Source organism: Colossoma macropomum, unplaced genomic scaffold (assembly GCF_904425465.1).
Source record: "Colossoma macropomum unplaced genomic scaffold, Colossoma_macropomum, whole genome shotgun sequence".
In the NCBI taxonomy this organism is placed as follows: domain Eukaryota; kingdom Metazoa; phylum Chordata; class Actinopteri; order Characiformes; family Serrasalmidae; genus Colossoma; species Colossoma macropomum.
Genome location: NW_023494788.1, coordinates 27,046,160 through 27,065,580, shown reverse-complemented (window position 1 = coordinate 27,065,580; position 19,421 = coordinate 27,046,160). Strand labels below are relative to the sequence as shown.

At 40.2% G+C, this 19,421-nt stretch overlaps 1 protein-coding gene across 5 annotated transcripts in view; it reads left to right on the top strand.

The window, feature by feature from the left end:
• ebf1a (EBF transcription factor 1a) overlaps positions 1-18,969 on the top strand; it is a 162,166-nt gene extending 143,197 nt beyond the window's left edge. For 2 of the 5 annotated variants that reach the window (XM_036568974.1, XM_036568973.1), the window contains exons 12-16: positions 4,828-4,893; positions 6,022-6,199; positions 9,003-9,182; positions 11,291-11,485; positions 15,326-18,969. In XM_036568974.1, the coding sequence (XP_036424867.1) occupies positions 4,828-4,893; positions 6,022-6,199; positions 9,003-9,182; positions 11,291-11,485; positions 15,326-15,357 (651 nt within the window). In that variant the 3' untranslated portion in view covers positions 15,358-18,969. Of the gene's footprint in view, positions 1-4,827; positions 4,894-6,021; positions 6,200-9,002; positions 9,183-11,290; positions 11,486-12,174; positions 12,247-15,325 lie in introns of those variants that run through there. The other 3 variants (XM_036568970.1, XM_036568972.1, XM_036568971.1) reach the window with 3 other exon arrangements.
• Positions 18,970-19,421: the final 452 nt, after the last annotated feature.

Below are 19,421 nucleotides of genomic sequence, written 5' to 3'. Positions count from 1 at the left end.
AACTGAAACAGTTCCAAACTCCCTGCATGTTGTGGTGCGTACATTCCCCGCTGACTAGCTGCGCAGATGCAGACAGACAGGTTGTTATTGACTTTCAGAAAGTAACCTTTGAGGCCTGCAGAGACTGAATATGAATTATGCAAGGGAGCTACATTAGTTAAAGAGCAGGGGGACTGATATTTATGATGGACGGATATTGATGGATGGTAGAGATGGGGGAGTAGGAGAGGATGAGAAGAGGCAGGGGGACTCAAGGATATTTGATTGTTGTTTAGATAAACATGGTGTCTCCACATTGAGTGATACATTCAATAGGATGAACAGACTCAACTCTACAAAAGTCAAAGCTCGCAGCATCATCTGGGAGAGGACATTCTGCTCTACTTCACATGGGACTTGCTGGGCCTCTCCACCACGGCAAAACTTGGTTAAACGGCACCATTCCATAAATAAATTGTTGTACCTTTCAGAAAGGTGGTGTATTCAGCATGAAACTGTAATTTGAACCTCATGATCATTTTTCTAGCTTGTTATAAAAGGCTATATAAAAGGCTATATAAACTCCAAAATAAGCAAGGTTAGAAAAAAAAACTAGTCCGGAAGTTAAATTCATCAAATAACTGATTCAACTTCAAGATTCATTATGTTTAAGATGGAAAAAGAGAGAATCATTTTGACATCTGAGAGTTATGGCTAAGGCTTAACAACTGTAACCCTCAAAAACACTTGGTTACATCCACTGTTTTGACAGTATGTACTGTTCCCCAGCTTACTTCAACAAGTCACTTTAATTCTTTCACTTTAATGTTCACTTTAAAGGGCTGTACATTTTGGAACTTTAATGTTTACATATTATATTAAACTCTGAAAATTTGGTTTTCCATGATATGGCGCTTTTAACTTTAAATATTATTTTGGGTTATGATGGCTAAATCCATCCAATACGTCTTTTGCAGCTAGAAAGCATATATTTCATAACAGACCTTGTTTTGAAATCATCTTGTACCTGTAAAGAAATGACATCAGAGTGGAACTTTACCATGGTGTCATAATTCATGAGACTGTATCAGTTGTAGGATCCAACACTGTTGTGTCTGGAACATAACCTACATGTCGCTCTTTGACCATATGTTTTTACACTCTGAATCCATTTTTTGTCAAATATAACTCTCAGCACAAAGTTCTGGGAAAAGTAGCATTTGTTATCAATTGACTGCCACAGTATGTTATCACTTTTATAGTAGTGACAAACAGGCTGCTTGAAACTGGAGATAAGGCTTGATCGCTTCATTGTCACTAGAAGAAATAGCTCACTGTACAAGAGGCCTCATTCATCAAAATGTCAGAGTGCATGTAAATAGGCTGATATTTCACACCCATGTGGTCACAGTTTGATGCCAGCATTTAAATACACAGCAAACAGATAGACACATCAACCTGCGTGTCCGTATCACCTTACGTATTATGTTTCTGGACAGTGTGGAGAAGTAGCGAGTGTAATTTTCAATTACAAGCTACATTTTTTAGCAAAACCTCTTTCTGAATATTCTGGAGGTGATTATCCTGTTCTGCTACAATACAATGATCCAGTATAGATGATGAGACTTGATACATTATCCTTTGTGCCTTGTATATCGAGTACACAGGCCTTTGAATGTGCGTGTGTATGAGGAACACTCACTGGGCTAATGAAATCAGAGCCGCCGCTACACTCGTGGTCCGCGAGGTCAGAGGAGCAGGAAGTATGACATCATCACTTAGCTTTTTTTTCCACATGAGGGACGACGGTGACCCTGCTGGTATTATGGCTCTAATAGAACATTAGGAGATGATAAAATTGCAAATGAACAAGCACTGGAATAAATTTGTCATGTTTTTACAGGCCCGCCTTCCTTGTAAATGTGCAGGCGCTGTTGCCTTAACATTCCAGATGTGACCTGAGCATTATTTCATTTTTTCAGCAGCCCCCTTCCTAATGAACATATATCACATTACCAGCCATCACAGTTTACGCACAGGAACAGAAACGATGTCCGGAGCGCATTAATGCGTAAGTTGGCCTCGCAGTGCTGGGGCTGTGTCGTGGCCGTCTCATATCATGCATCACTCGAATGCTGCGGCCTGGGGCTGTCTCCCTCTACAATCATTCACATTCAAATGCGTTTGTGTATAGAATGCACAAGTATGTATGAATGAGCCTGTGTACTTTATGTACTGATGTAAAACAAAGCTTGATGTGCTTTATGTACTGATGAAAAAAAACTCTTCTTACCTAAAAGGACTTTCAATTTGAGTGATAAGCTGCTGCTTAGAGCTCAGAGCTGTTCCATGCCCCAGCGTGGCTGCACAGTCAGGTGCAGAGCAGGAAGGAGGGCTGAGCTGGGCTAATGATGGCTCTGACTGATAGACAGCCATGCAGACACGCAGATCTAGGATCAGGTTTCTTTCCTGTTTACCGCTCCTGGCTCCCCGCTCGGCCCTTACTGGAAGCCCTTCTGCTCGCCCAGGAAATGGGCTCTGAATCCAGACACAGGGCCACCACGCACGGCCCGGCACTAATAGCATTTATTTGTTTATCTGGACAAACTTTTGGCCTCTTCCTTATTGGATTTGTCCTCTCAACAGATCCTCCCCCCCTTGCCATATTGTAATGATGGAAGACAAATAAGTGGAGAGATGCAACCCTGTAATGGGTGAAAGGGAGCAAGTAAACAAGAAAGAGGTTAAGAGAGGTGCATAAAGAAGTACGCTTCAAAAAATAAATGTGCCAAAAAAAGTTGTTTGGGGCATTGCCATAAAAGAACCACTTCTGAGTTGAGTACTTTAGAATGAGTTTTTTTTAAAGAATCATGCATGGATATGGTCTTTAGGGAACCAAATTTGGTTCTTCTATGGCAGTGCTTGCAAGAACCTTTTTGGCACTTTTATTTTTAAGCGTGATGGAGTGTACAAGGCTCTACAAGGATGGATAAGTCACAGTGCTGGTACAGCAGGGGATCCAGCCATGGGCTAATGCCTCCTATCCCTTATGTTCTTCTTTTCTTGGGAAGCACTGGCACAGAGAGCACTAAAAATATAGAGAGAAACGAGAGACGGAGGTGCACATCCATACTAAAGCAGCACTTTAGGCCTCCCCAGGCCCCCCGCGCCTCTCTCAATCACTGGGGCCGGGCTAGGCGGGCGCCTCCCCCTGCAAAGCGCCCCTAACGAGGGGTTAACGCAGTGGCAGCGCTCCCATTATTGAGTGAATTTAGCACCTTGGACAGCGCACTAAAAATCTTTATTGCTTCACTGACCCCCTCGTCATGATCATGGCTGTGTGTTGCATTGGGGCTGGGCTGGAGGGGGGAGCGGGGGTGTATGGTGGCGGTGTGGAGGGGCTCTGATTGAAAGGCAATATGTCGGCTGGCGGGCGGGCACACATGCTCGGGGGCTTGTTCACAGCGAGGGTTACACACAGAGGGTGAGAGCAATTTTCTGGTTGTCGCGCCGCGAGCACATTTCCTCGGCCCCGGCACATTAACTTTTAAAGAGGGTTCCTCGGGAGCTCCAGGCGTCTACTTCGCCTACGAAAGGGGGGGAAATGAAGAGAATAGAAGAGGAGAGAGATTGAAGACAGAGGGCGAGGTGGGGGGAAAAAGAAAATGAATACAGAGAGTAAAGAACACAGTAAATAAATGTTTAATGTGTGGGAAGGTATGGTAATAAATAGGTTTCTGGTTGGGGAAGTGAGAGTCGATTACCTGCAAAGAGAAGGGTGTTATATACACACATCCATCCCCTCCTGGCCAATAGAGCATTAATTTACCTGTACAAGCCTGCTTCATCTGTTTTACTGTATGTTTGTATACATGTATTATACATGTAATGGGCTGTATTAGTATTGGATAAAGAATGGCAGCTACAGAAGTGTGTTATGAGGTGTATGTGAGTGTGTGCTGAATGTATGGCTTATGCTGATGAGACACATTCAGCTGGGAAGCTAGCACATGTTATTACCATATAGACCTGTATGCTCCTCCTGTACAGCCACACTGCTTTATCACTAACCTAGTCACTGTGTACACTTAAAGGCCCGAAAACCTACATTTGTCTTTTATTTTATTTTTCCCTTAAAGTTCACTTAGAAACTTTGTGTGGTTTTGTGTATCAAAAACAGTGCTAATTTATTTTTACATAGCTATTTTCCGACCTTTGTTATCCTTTGGTATTAAACAAGCTGTTTTTGTGACGGGGTCTTTAAAATATTTGTAAAAGACATCAGTTTGCTTTATTTACAAAGCAGTCAAGGCTGAAAGGCTCTTTACAACTTCAACATGAATGAACAGGGCTAAACAGCTGTAGACTGAATAGGTGGACATGTATATGTGTTGGTTTTTGTCATGTCACAGAAAAAGTTAATTCAAATTTAGTGGCATAATTTCCATATATGGACTGTATCGACTGGAGAATGAATGGTACATTTTAAAACTTTAAACAATGTTTACATACTGCACCAAACTCTTTTATTCCAAGAAACAAAGGAAAATTCAGTTTTCCACATGGGTCCTTTAAAGAGGATGCCTTGTTTCTTTATCTTTGTCATTCTCTCTCCATTTCTCTTTAACTGACAGTTCTTGCTTTAGTTTTTTGCTTTTTGCTAAAAAAACCCAAGGACATACGTTGATAAAAGTTTTTCACTGAATTTGTTTAATTCAAATATTCATTCATTTATTCATTTCCACATGGATAAAATGTATCAATACAATTATTAAAGAAATTCAATGTTGGGCTATTTTTGTGTATAAAAACCCATAAAAACACTATTTATTTTTTTCTCGTCAATAGGAAGTGATTCTGAAGAGGGCAGCAGATCTTGTAGAAGCCCTGTATGGGATGCCTCACAATAATCAGGTGAGATTCAAAAATACAGGTGCCCTCCTAAAGACTCCAAACCTCATTTACAATGCTTACTCTGCAAAAAACAGATAAAATAAAAACTCTGCTGTTTAGACACTGTACTTTTAAACTTCTGCCAACTTCTGATGAAGGATAAAAGTGATCAAGATTATGTTCTCATGTAACATCCCTCCATTAGTCAGAAGATAAGAGTCATCTCGCATTTTTAATATAAAAAAATTAAGGAAACTCTTTCACACACTTCCACCCCAGTTTTGAAAGTTCTCTATCGATGGGTGAAACAGCTAGAGGGGCATCCTCTCTGCAGAATAGTAGGCCGCTCCTGAAAGTGAGGTCATCGATTGCGGTGTTGAGTGGGAGTACAAGGATGCTGAATTATTTAGGCAGGCAGTGAATGGGGGTCTGCCTCTGGTCATCTCTACCTACCAGGAACCTCTTTTCTACTCGCATCACTCTTCCAACAAATCTACACAGGCATTGTCATTACTGTAAGGGTAAATTGTGAGAGATGTGCAAACCTCCTACTGAGTGCTTTCAGTGCAGTAATCATCTGACATAAACACAGCATTTCAGCATGTGAAGGATATATATGATGAATTTATTAATCATAGATTTCTCTCACTCTCTCATCATGTAAAATCACACTGCTGTCTCATTTTAACCTTGAGTGTTTCAAGAGCTGCTCATACACGCCTTAGGTTGTTAGCAAAGTGGTGCCTTTGATATTTTGTTTGTGACATCTTTCAAAACTTAATGCAGTAGCTGAGGTGAAATGGGGTCATGAGCTGTGAGAGATAGTATGAAGTTAAGGATTAAACCAGCTTTTAGATACTTTAACTACTCTTTCCAGTAGTTCTTTCCACTAGATTGTCTTTCTCACGCTATAGTTCTTTCCATCTGACATCCTTTCATTATCACTTGTATTGCTTATTGTGTATACCCTTTTCTTTTTTTTAACCCCTCATTATTCAGTTATTAGCCAGTTATTAGTCTTGAGGCTTATTGTCCAGTATGAATTACTCATGGAGAAGTATCTACTTTAAAACTAATGTGTAAGGTGTGTAATTATGGGATTGAATGATCAATGAATGTCCCTGACCTGATGTTTTGTTGCCATTACAGGAGATAATTTTGAAGCGAGCAGCAGACATCGCTGAGGCTCTCTACAACGTTCCACGCACACACAACCAGCTGCCAGGCCTGGCCAACAGCTCTGTACATGCAGGCATGATGGGTGTCAACTCTTTCCACGGTCAGCTCGCTGTCAACGTCTCTGAGTCCACGCAAGGGGCCAATCAGGGTGAGCAGAACAAGCCTAGCTATAGGAGCCTTTGGGTGTTCCCTGGTAGAAGAAAACCTGAAATAGGTGTTCTGTTCACAATAGTGCCCTAATTACTCTTGCATACTTTGGAAAATCAGGAGTGCTATATATTTACCATTTAAAGCCTTGGCCATTTCTGCCATTTAATCTGCTCTGCTGCAAAGCAGAACATATATCGATTTTGATCTACCTTTTTGACCTAGTAAACTTATAAATATGAACATAAGTCACACATGAGTTGCGTTTAATTTTTACTCTGGTGAAGTAAATAAATAATAATTTCTTAAAGAGCTCTGAAAGAGTTTGTGCACTCACTCACAAAAAAAATCACAGTACATCTAGCAGTAAAGACACCACGTGCAACATTTACATAGTGATAGAAAACATTAACACACAGAAAGCACTGATTTGACTCATTAATGCGTTTCAGTCTGCACCCCATGAGTTTTAGGGGCTGTCAGCAAATTCACAGACTGGATTACCTGCAAGACGCTCAGTTTAATAAGGTTAATATGAGCAGAATTTGTGTTTAGAGTAAACCATTCAGATAAGCAATTCAAGCAGGATTGGACTGGACTGGACTGGCTGGACTGTGCCTTTTAGGTTTCTCTGTGCACTACCTGTTGCAGTGAATTAAGGGGACTGGATATTCTCCAGTATATTTTCAGACACCACTACAAAACAGCACACTTCCAAACTAGTGCACTATGAAGTCAATAGGGGATGGATTTCATAAGCAGAAATGAACATGTCAACATGACTGATCAGAACATCAGTAAACATTATATGTGGCTGTGAGCTTTAATCACTATTAATACTGCACTATTGTTTGCGTCTCCCATTCTGTAGTGGTGTCTACAAAACATAGCGGAGAACTTCCAGTGCACTCTTAGAATCTCACAATGTATTGTAATAGGTAGTGTACAAACAGTGTACCCTAGAAAGCATGGAATACCCATAATGCACTGCGTGTACAGAATTTAAAATGCTCTGTTCCCTCTAATAATCTGTGCATAATGTCCCTGATTTCCCAATATAAGGAATAGGGATTAGATGATTTTAAACACAGCCTACTGGGGTGGGAGTGATTCAGAGAGAGTCAGTGAGACAGAGCGAGAGAGCTTTAACCAAAAGGAAAGACAGACAAACAGCACTTGGAGGCCTTTATGGTGCTATCAGACACTGCCGGCTCCCTTTGCTCCAGCGCTCCCTGGCCGTCATGACAGTGAGTGATTTGTGTTAAGTCAGCGGTAATCTATCAGGCGTCAGATGAAAGTGGGGAGGGCGAACTGTAAGCGGAGGCACGATGAGCGCTGCCTTTGTAGCAGACAGCAGGGACTCCTGGAGCGAGAACTTCCTGCTGCTTTCACCCATGTCAGCGTTTAATGCACTGATGTATATTTATAGTCCATATCCCCCATTTCTTCCCCACCTCCTCACACACTCCATATGCTACTAATAGACAGACCAGGGTTTTTGCAGTCTCACCCTTTTTATTGACAGAATAAAGGAAAATATAGAGTAGGAGGAAATCATACACCAGTTCCTTGCTAACACAGACCTGAAGGCAAAGGTAATTGGAAGGAAGCTATGGGCTGAACTGGGAGAATTCAGGTTTTGTCTGCATGAAGCTCTGAGCTGACAGAGTGAACCATAGCAGAAGGGGACCTGGGCTATATTTAACACCAGACTTTCAGTTCAGTATACATAACAGTGTCTCCTAATGTTGCTCACAGTCACTCTTGGATTTTTAGTGTTCAGCCTGATTGTGTCATTTAAAATGCCAAAATTATATAATTTTATATTTCAACTGTTTAAATTGGCCCCTTAAGTTTGCCCTTAAACCCTAAGGTATATATTTACTAAGGTTCTGTGCTGTTGCAAACCTTGTTTTGTTGTTAAGAAGTGGCTATTTTACTAAATAGGCACAACGGCCATTCACTACCCATAATAAGGTTGGTTGCAGCTCTTTTGCACTTTTGACACATTGCATATCCAGAATTAACATGTTTACTGTTGTTTGTGACAATAGTAATTGTTTGTGATTGTTTTTATCTATTTATAATGTTAATCTATGTTGATAGAAAAAAAACATTTTTGAATGCCTGCTATGTCACATTATTAATGTATTTATTCATATTCTTTATGTGGGCCCACACTTTAATTCCTCACTCTGGCACCTACATAACTTACATACATTCATTAATCTTCTAAACCACATATCCTCCTGGGTTGTGGGGGGTGCAGGAGCCTATCCCAGCGCTTATTGGGTGGAAGGCAGGAAACACTCTGGACAGGTCACTAATCCATCAAAGGGCAGACACAGACATACACATTCACACCGATGGGCAATTTTAGTATCTCCAATTGGCCTGACTGCGTGTCTTTGAACTGTGGGAAGAAACCCTTGCAGACACAGGGAGAACATGCAAACTCCACACAGAAAAGACCCTGGTCATCTGGCCAGGAAATCAAGCCCAGACCCTTTTTACTGTGAGGTGACAGCACCACACACTGTGCCTGGCATTCAGGGGGTTAAACTGTAGGCTTATTACACCATTGTTGATTTTAAAACTTATTAATTATTATGCTTACTAATCAATTATTATTTTAACTACAGTGAAACTAATATGTATGTTGTCTAGTTATGAGAGTGAGAAACTGATTCATTGCATTTTACAGGGTGTCTTTATTGTGACAGTCATCACTGTCACTCCCTCCAGTCTCTCTTTTCCCGATGGCCCTCCTCATATTTACGTCTGCATTTATGTGTGTGTGTCAGGTTTCAGTCGGAACACGAGCAGTGTGTCTCCTCATGGTTACGTGCCCAGCTCTACACCCCAGCAGAGCAGCTACAGCACAGTCAGCACGAGTATGAATGGCTATGGCAACAGCGGCATGACCACGCTGGGAGGGTCACCCAACTTCCTCAACGGTTCGGCTGCCAACTCCCCCTACGCCAGTGAGTATTGACCATCAGTCTCTCTCTTTCTCTATCTCTATCTCTCTCACACACTTACCCTCTCTCTAATCTTGTTTCTACACCTACAGTTAAAGACTGTAACCCATCTGTTGACACACAATTTGTTAGTCATCCTCAAGCCATTCATCAGTGGTCACTTTCTGACCACAGAGCTCGACCCAGCAGTGACCCAGCAGCCCACCAACACCCCTGTGCCTGATATACCAGCTTGACAAATGCTACCACCCTACTGCCATTTCAGAGTCATTGCTGTGCTGAGAGTGGTTCACCACCCAGATAATATCTGGTTAACAGCAGTTCTGTGGGCAGAAACTGACCAGTGATGAATCAGGTGAAGGGTGTCTGACAAATTGTGCTTGATAACAGATTTCAAGACTACGCTCATTAATTCTACACTTGTGTAGTCCACCTGTAAGATAGATGGACCACAAAAAAGCATCAGTGAGTGGAAGTACAAAGGAGTTGTTTCTAATAAAGTGGCCACTGAGTGTGCTGTCAGAATCATTAGCATCACCAACCCTCCAAGCAGAAGAATTGATCAGAATGTCATCATCATTACAGTGTGCTGTAAAGTATGAGGCCATTGCTAATGTGCTGTAGAGGTGCTTTGTTATCATGCAGTTGCAGTTTATCTAACAAACAGGACTCAGCACTGTCCCTAGACATTAACAAGCAAGCCATTCACATCTCAAGGTGTAACGACAGATAATGCTCTAATGGTGAAATACTCAGACCTGTTAGAGACAGCTGTGATAAAAACAATAGACACAGCCATTACTCTGCGCCTGTGTCTTTAAGAACAGAGATAAATGTGCACCCTTTCTTTTCTGGTGTCAGGAACGCGCTGACCATAATGCCTAGCCATTCGTATAACACCAATCTTCTAGTGCGGCTTCTAAATTAAAGAGTCTTAATTAAATCAATAAACTAATTGCAGGAGAAGCAATTCAATTTCAGTACTTTGATTCGGAGATGTTAACAAGTATTTTAACAGGCTCGGCGACTCCACTCAGACACTTTCAATCAATGCGAGAGGGCAGGCTTTGTAGGCTCCAATTTTCATTAATTGATTAGTTAGGCCTTCATAAATGGATTATGACATTATCAAGAGAATTTTCTTGGGAAAGAGCCATAAAATTTAAGCGCAGGATAATAACAACAATAAAGGCAGAACATGATATCAGAGGCCAGCTGAAATACGACGGCAGTGATTGTAAAATCGTTGAAGGAGAAAATGCTCTTAGTGTATTACTAGACAAAGGGGGAGCCAATAGGGACGGGCTGAAGGAGGGCCTCACATTATATTGCGTCTCTGTTAGTCTAGGAAGAGAATGATCTTAAAAGTTAGAGCTTTTATCACTACAGGACTACAAATAATTACATTACTGTACCATTCAAAGGCTTGTAATCATTTGTCCTATTAATAACTGTTGATCATTTTGTTACATACACAGTGTAGATCTAGAATCTAGAAAACAGGTGTTTTTAAAAAATGTATTCAATATCTCAATATTCTTTTTTTTTTTTTGAGTTAAATGATAGTGATAAATGATAAATAAATAAAAGGTGTAGTGATGTCTTGTCAAGTTACCTGTTTCAAAATTTGATTTTAAAATCATCCTGGATATTAACTTTATTATAACTTCATTCTTAAATTTACACATTCTCAATTATTATGAAATCATTTACAGCTTTGTTTGTCATTTTCCACACATCTAAAATCTATTAATGTCTTGCAATACTACTATGTGAATTTTTAAAGTATGAGCATCATATTAATCATTTTAGACATGTACTTGCAACAAAATTGTTTTTATTTTATTGACAACTGTGATTCCAAACTTTGAAAAGGTAGTTTATACTTGTCAGGTGTATGCAACAATAAGATGAGCTGATGTGGCGATCACTTATGATGCTTATCATCATGGGCATCCGTAGTGACTCCAGTCTCCATGTCCCATTCTCCTGTGTTGTCTGATTGCTGTAGGACTATGAGGCATGTTCTCACCCATCCACTCTCTCCTCACCTGTCTCCCTCTCTCCCTCCCTCCTTCCTGCCCCACTCCCTCCTCGCTCCTTTCCCTCAGTCGTCCCGTCCAGTCCCACCATGGCCTCCTCCACCAGCTTGCCCTCCAACTGCAGCAGCTCCTCAGGCATCTTCTCCTTCTCCCCGGCCAACATGGTTTCGGCTGTCAAACAGAAGAGCGCCTTCGCCCCAGTGGTCCGGCCCCAGGCCTCACCCCCTCCCACCTGCACCAGCGCCAATGGCAACGGCCTCCAAGGTGAGGGCCTCCGCCCCCCAGAGTCTGCGGTCTGCTGCAAAATAGAGATTCAAATTGCTGACGAAATTCAGTTTGATTCAGTTGTTTAAATACAATGCAGTATTATTAAAAAAACACAAATGTAGGATTTTATACAATGGTGGGATAAAGACCATAAAAACAATACACCAGCCTTTTAAGTTTTAAGTTTGAAAGTAGCCTGAGAAATTTATTTTGGCCAACAATTTGAGCACATTATTTAATTTTTTTGAATATTATGATTGATTATAATCAATTCTGATATTCCAAGATTTATACAGTTACATTGACAACTTCGGACCGATGCATCACAATGATTTTTTTTCTGCAAGTGCACATACAAACCTGAAGCACGGCTTCAAACTTAGCACTTATGAAACCTTAACATAATATTTTACTGCACAGACAGTACATAGTTAACTAGATCAGAGTTAACTAGGCTATTGTCTTAGTAACTCCACTTCTATTACCTCCTCCACTATCTAGCTTACTGTGTATTCTTCTAATACTTTGATAATGAATAAAGTCAGTCCTGACAGGCTAACACTAACCCTGCTCTTCTGTGTCCCTAATCCCTCGTCTCTTTATTTCAACAAGAATAACACTGTTCTTCTTTCTCTTTTTTTCCCCTCCATCCTCCCCATGACCCCGTTCCCTCTCCCCGCCTCCAGTAGATCAGTCTTTTGTGGACTCTAGCAAGTATTCCACAGCCAGCTCCCTGCAGGGACTGGCCTTCTCCTGAAGTATGTGACTCTCTCCCTCTCTCTCCATTAACCTGCCCATCACTTTGACCCTCCGCACGTCTCCCCGCTTCATCTCTGTCTACGCCACTCTCCTCGGCTGGGGGCTTCCTATCTGTCACCACGTGCATGCCATATGTGTTTCATTTCCTGCCTGACTTCCTATTTCCCATGTCTGCTCTTCTCCGTTTCGCTCATGTCGTTGTCAGTTATCCATGCATCATCAACACCTGTTTATTTTTGTGAAGCCAGCATACAGTAACCTAATGTAACATCCTGCTCTAAGTTACCGCACTACTGGATCATGCCAATAATATCAGTGCATGACAAGCAGATTCACAGGACTGCACTGTTCTACCTATTATAACTAAATGTTTTTATCACAATATCTGTATCATTATACTGAGCACCAGTAGCTAAATAATGACCCTCTTCAAGCTGTAGCTAAAGTTTTCCTGTTAGCGTATATAAAATAGAAAATAGATACATTAGAAAATGTTAATAATATTTGACTTGTGGCCTGTTTTGTCAGTGTCACGCATCCCTCCAAGCATCAAGTTCTGTCATGTTACAGTCAGATTCTGAAAAAGAGTGAAAAATAGACTGAAGGGCTGTGAAGTGCTGTACAGACTGGCTGGAACAAAATGACACTAAGGTTTGTCTAGCAAATATTGAAAAACCTGAACCTGATATTGTGACAGTTTTATGGTTCTATCCATAACAAAAAAGGCTTCTACTTTTTGTTGTTAGAAATTGAAAGTATTAAAATTGGCAGTATTAATTTTAAGGAACAGTTGGAGCTTCTTATTTTTTTTTTATTTGGTTGAACTGTTGTATAAAAGCAACAGAACACTCAAGGTCACGTGGTATAGTGAAGAACATCATGACAAATCAAAGCCATCATGTTGTTCCTGATAACACGATCTTTCAGTATTCTGTGTGCTGTGTTGTTATTGTTATTGAGCATGGTGCTTGTCACGTAATGTTGACATGTATATCAGAGCTATGCTCTTTCTGTATGGGCCATCAGTGAAAATTACTTTAATTATGGAATGTATGTTACAGTTCATTGCAGTAATCACAGAAATTACGTTATAGAACCTCCCCTGTTAAAACGAATGCAGCTCAAACAGTGCTTTTATCCAAAATAAGGGCAGGAAATATCAGTCCCCCCAATGTTAAAGGCTTTCTGTTTTTTAGCATCTGGCTTCTCCTTTTTTTACCCTTAATCTTCCACATATTGCAGTAGGATGGCATGTGTTGAGAGGCTGATGTAGAAGTAATTGAGCCTATTAGGCAGGCTACTCTTATCAGGGTGCAGTGAGTGCTTCCTCTCACCGTGTTGATATGCACCCAGCGCCTCTGACCCTATGAGCCAACAGCTCTTTTTTTTTTTACCTCCCCCCTCTGAACGAGCCCAAGACACTCAGGAAATAGCCTGGGAATTAGAGCAGCATACAGAGAGCCAATCAATACAGAGCCAATATGGTGTATAAAAAATCTCCAGTTTTGATGAGGTCTGCAGAGCAGGAAGGGGATGCTGCTGTTTGGTAGTCTCTCTCTACCTCTCTCTGTCTCTCTTTCTATACTGCTCTCTTTCTCTCTTTGTCTCTCTCTTTTCTCTTTTGTCACTTTTCACTTTTCTGTCTCTCTCACTTATTTCTCTTTCTCCTCTCCTCTCCCTCTCTCTCTCTTATTAACCACTTTTTGAGAGCCAAAATTTATGCCACTGTTTTTGCTGTTGAGTTATTGGCTTTGTTTGCCTCTCATGCACTGAGAAGCACATGGCATTTGTCTATACTCAAACTGTTTGTGCAGTGCAGTTGAGTTAACGAGGGTCAGAATATGAAATTTCAGGCTTTGTTTATTTATCACTTCCCAGGTTTGTTTGTCATACGTCATGCGAAGAAATAAATGAACAACAAATGTGATTCCGTCCCAAGAGGGGTGAGAAGTAAAGAGCGATTCATCTCATGCGTTTCAACTGAAACGGTGTTTCTGAAAAGTGTCCCTCTAGTGGATTCGTCCCTTAGGCTTGCACCAGCTATATTCTGCATGTACACTTAACAAAGGCTCTGTCCTTTGACCGTAGGGGTGTACTGTTAGACTCCTGTAGCCCTGCGGATCTCAAGGAGACAGACATTAGTTAATGCATTCCAGAGCCTCTCTCAATCACAGCACAGGCAGAGAGGCTGTCCTGTAGTCTTATCACTAATTGGGTGGATGAATTGTTCTCATAATGGGTCCCTGATGGGGTGATTTACAACCATAAAACCCAGTCACTATTTATCCTGACAATGACTCTAATTAAACATAGAGGACGTACAGAAAGCGAGGCGGATGGTGCCGAACAAAGATTATCTTTACCTCTGCTTGTGGAATCACACGCTGTCTCAGTGCAAAACTATATACAGCATGATGGAAAGTGATGGAAAAATAGGGCTTCTCTGCATATTTCATCTCATTTGTATCCTCCTTCTTTCCTTTGTTCTCTTTAGGTCTTTTTTATCAATTGTGTTTTTTACATTGATTTTTGCATAGATGACACACTGCAGTGCTTCTGTCCTTTCAGTTTGCGTGCAGCCCACACTGTGTGAATGGCTTTTCATTTTCTTTCTATGTACTGTTTTAAGTGTCACTTGATTATATTAGTAATTGAGTAACGCACCAATTACTTTGATGATTAATTGAGTAATCTTTGTTTTTTTTAAGAGTGTAGCCTTTCAAAGATTATGAAATTATTGATTAAAAAACAGAAACATTTTTAAAAACTATGTAAGACACTATGCAACAAAGATGCAGAGAAATGGGTCCATCAGGCTCTGTACCTGTACCAAATTTGTCAAGAAGGTAAACTTGACTTGGTAAGTTTAATCAAGCAATTCTTACAGCATTACTGTAGAGTAATTCAGTAAAATGGCTGGAGGTTTGAGCCTATAGTGCAAAGAGACTGTAACTTATCATTTAATTTCAGTAGGGTGTAACAAATTTTGCTTTTGTTTGAGACTGTCATTGAATTAAACATGAAAGTAGATACAGTAATGATTCTCTGACACACACTCTTTCTCTCTCTCATTAACAGCAATCCCAGGCATGATTGTTCCTCCCATGTAGTGGCTCCTGGGCTGCTGAAGAGGCGCATTTGACATCGGCTCATGCTCGAAACCCACAAGGTCTGGACCAAAGGTGTCTCCATGTGGGCAGAAAAAAAGAGATAAAACCCAGACTTTGAAAACTCAGGCCTTTTTCAACAGAATCTCACATGAAGGGAAATGCGTGGTGGTGGTTTGATTTTTCTAAATGAATTTTTAGACCTCCTCTGCTGAAGGACGAGTCCCCATGAACTACCTATGCGGAGAGAGTGACAGCCCTTTTCATTCTGGTCATGGGCTTTTTTGATGAAGTGGACATCATATGCCTTTTATACAGACTGTACCATAAACACATGACACTATGAGAGCAGTAACTGTAATGTTCCTGAAAGCTGGATGTTGCATAGCGGCGAGGGAAAATGGCAGAAAACTTTAGCAAAGCAGGTCAGCGTTAGTCCTACCGAATATTCATTTAAAGTTGTTTAAGACATTTATATATCCAAAACAAAAACCATATCAGCCAGCTGTGTAAACAGGTGTTTTCTGTATAAACAAGATGAGGATGGATTCCTAGCTCTGGCGCCAGTCACAAGCCAACAAATGAAGTTTGCCATAACTTTTGTTGCATTGTTTTAATTTGTATTGCCATAGTCTTCAGTAATGTTTTGTGTTAATTATTCAGGTACATGCTGGTTCAGTTATTTTGTCTTTAGAGACAGCAAAACTCTTATAAGGTAGCCATGAGCTGATTGTCAGTAGGTTCCTGGCCCACTGTGAAAGACTTGGACCCCACAAAAGAGAGAAGAGTGCTTAAAGAGTAGAATTTCAGCTGAATCAATATTTATGTGTGTACAAAATGATTTGCTGCTTGTCAGTGCCAGAATATGCAGTAAACAAAAAAAATGGAAAACACCACAAAGTACACTATGAGTTGCTCTGCCAATTTAGCTTTCAGTCTTGAAAATTAAGTGCATTTTTTAGATGTGCTGAAGGATAGTCATATGAGAATCATGCATCATGAAGCCATAAGAAGTTTGTTGTTCTCATATTTAAAAAGAAAAAAGGAAAAAAAAAAAACATTAGACTGTGATTATGACCTTTGCTCCAAGTGATCCTCAGTAAAGGATAAAATGAAGGGACACAGATGAAGAATATATGCTCAGTGGCGGCTGCTAGAAAAACCCCCTTTTAGTTCTTTTTATTTTGTTTTTCTTTTGGTGACCGTGAAGGAAATGACTTGAATAAACAGAGGATGCTGATATTTCGCCAGCACTGTATAGCCTGCTCTTCAATATGTGTCAAACACCCAGCAAATGAAAGTTTGATTGGCTCCCTTTAGTAGTCATATATTTTGTACATATGCTTCTTTTTTGCTTTTTTTGCTTTGTTTATCATTAGTTTGTTTTTGCCAAAATGGTTAAATATATTTATATTAAAATGTCTTAAGGCAGCTTGTCAGTTTAGTATCACCAGTGATCTGTACTGCATACTCAATCTTGCCAACTTTAGCAAAGGAAAAGCAACAACTTGGATTCTGGACATAAAGAATAGGTTCTGTAAAATATCCATATACATAATGTATTTATCTCTAGAGTTTGTACATTGCTTTTTTTTTCCTCCCCTCGTTTCATTTGATTGTGGAGGTTTCTATGTGGTTATGTGCCGTTTTATCAGCCACCGTTGTCCTCGTTGTTGAAATTGTATTTCATAGATTGTTTGTATTTACTTTTCATGTTTGCCATGCTTCCTTTTTTAAGTTCCATTCATTAAAAAGCCATTGTCTATTTTTGTATAATTTGTAAGTTAAAAGAATTTGTTTTCCTTTTTTGGAATTTTTTAATGTATGGCAAAAAAGTAGCATCTTATTCTGATAGCATTTAGTTATGTAGATTTTTAAATATATATATATATATGATGAATATATAAATCTATATCTTTTTTGTTTTTCTCTTTGAGGCTTACAAAAATTGATACTGTTGTTAAACTAATAATATGCATGGGCTATTCTCTTCTGAGAGTGTGTTGGAAACTAGAAGGGGGGATTTTTTTGGATGAAATATGAAAATACTTTCTTTCTCCTTCGTGTTTCTTTTTTTTTCCTTTTTTTCCCTCTTACATTTCTCTCTGCTTTTCATTTCTCAGTTATTTATGCCTGCTTGTATATCTGTATATTCTGTCTTTTTTCCTTTTCACTCGTACCAGTACCAGCAGTTTAGATGCCTTAACAATGCAAACCCATTCGCATACAATCACTTGTACAGTTATCATCACCACCGTTAGAAAATACCATCGATTTTCTCAAGGGACGGTTTTACGATGCAGAACAAAAGAAAAAAAGAACGAAAAAAAAAAGCACAAATTGGGCCGTTTTACCTAGATACTGTTTATAAGACCCAGCTCAGCAAAGCAGGGAAGGTTAAGCGAATATGTTTGTCTTTTTTGTATGTGTTTGGATTATGAAGGATAATGAGGAGCGTTTGCATTTGGAGGTGTGTGGAGAGAGTGTGTGATTCATATTTAATGTCTGTTGCAGCTGTGTGTTGCTAGGGGATGGGGGTGCACTTTATTATTAATTTAAAACAAAAGGCTGCCTTTTTAATTTTCTGTTTGTGCTCTATTAATGTGTGTTTGCGTCAAAGATCCATGAGGGTGGGGGGAAACCTAAAAAGCCATATTGTGCTAGTTCACTATCAGCTCAGAGAGTGACGTTCTGGTGGTCTGACGGTGCAGACGGTGGCACACTTTTGCGTGTACGTGTGTCTGTTTTTTTGTTTTTTGTGGTGCCATCATAGTGCTGCAATAAGTACTGCTGACTCTAACTGAGAGGTGTGTCAGAGCACAATGACCTGCCCTTAGCTCCGGGGGCCACCGGTTCTCTGGTTCTTGTGCTAACTCACTAACTGTGTTTGCTTCACTGCTAACTCTCTTTCTTCTGCTAGCCAGATTGCCCCCCTTGTAACAATATCGCCAACAGAGCCCCAAGTGATCAGGCTTCAAAGTGCAGGACCCTTTGTGAATGGTCTAAAGTGGGGTGTTTGTGTAGCGTAGTATCTGCAAGCTCCTGCCAGAGAGAGAATATGGCTTTTCATTTGCCGGTGTTGGGTTTGTTTTGTGTGTGTGATTCTGTGTGATTCTGAGTGAATGCTTGTGTGTGAGGACTTTTTAACAGAAGCCACTGATGACAGAGCCACAATTGGGCTCTTCTCTCATATTTTCACTCTTTTAGCGGGGCTTTTTTCCCCTTTCATATGAATTCTAAATATATGGCTGTTGTACAATGGCCTCTTTGTATGTGGATCCATCTTAATGATTAGGATGGGCAGCTGATAAAGCAACAAGCATTACTGTAGGAAGCAAGACTCAAACCAAAAAAGCTGGTCCTCTCCCTTTCTTTTCTTCTCTCTCTCTCTCTCTCTCTCTCTCTCTCTCTCTCTCTCTCTCTCTCACTCTCTCTCTCTCTCGTTCTGTCTCTTTCTCTTTTTGTTTGTCTTTGAATGGATACACACTGAGCAGTTCTATTGATAGGGAAAACCAAGACAAAAACTACTGTATAGATTGTTATCATTTTTTTGATGAAAGCTGTAAAATAACTTTTCAGAATTCACAATATTAAATTAAAGTTACTTCTTGTCTGTGATCTTGCACGTGTCCTTTTCTTCTTCATTTAGCTGGTGCTCTACGCAAAAAAAGGTATGAATTTACTTGATTCAAATGTGTTCATCATTTCTGCATGAATAAAACATACTACATCAATGCAATTGACTACATCAATTTTTCAGTTTACTTACTTTTGCCAATAACTGTATTGTAATATATTTTATTTATGTGGAATTGACACATATTTGAATTAAGTAAATTGAATGTATCACTTTTTTCAGTCTATCATGGATTGTCCAAATGGATTTCCGTGCTGTTCTGTTTCAAATATCATATCTAATCAAGCCTGATCCTGCTGTTCTCCTACTCCTGCCATGTCACTCAAGGGGAGTCTAAAGACTTTAGACAGGGTGCCCTACCCCTGAGCATGGTCAGGATCTCTAATACTTGAGCATAGTCGGGATCTCTAATACTTGAGCATGGTCAGGA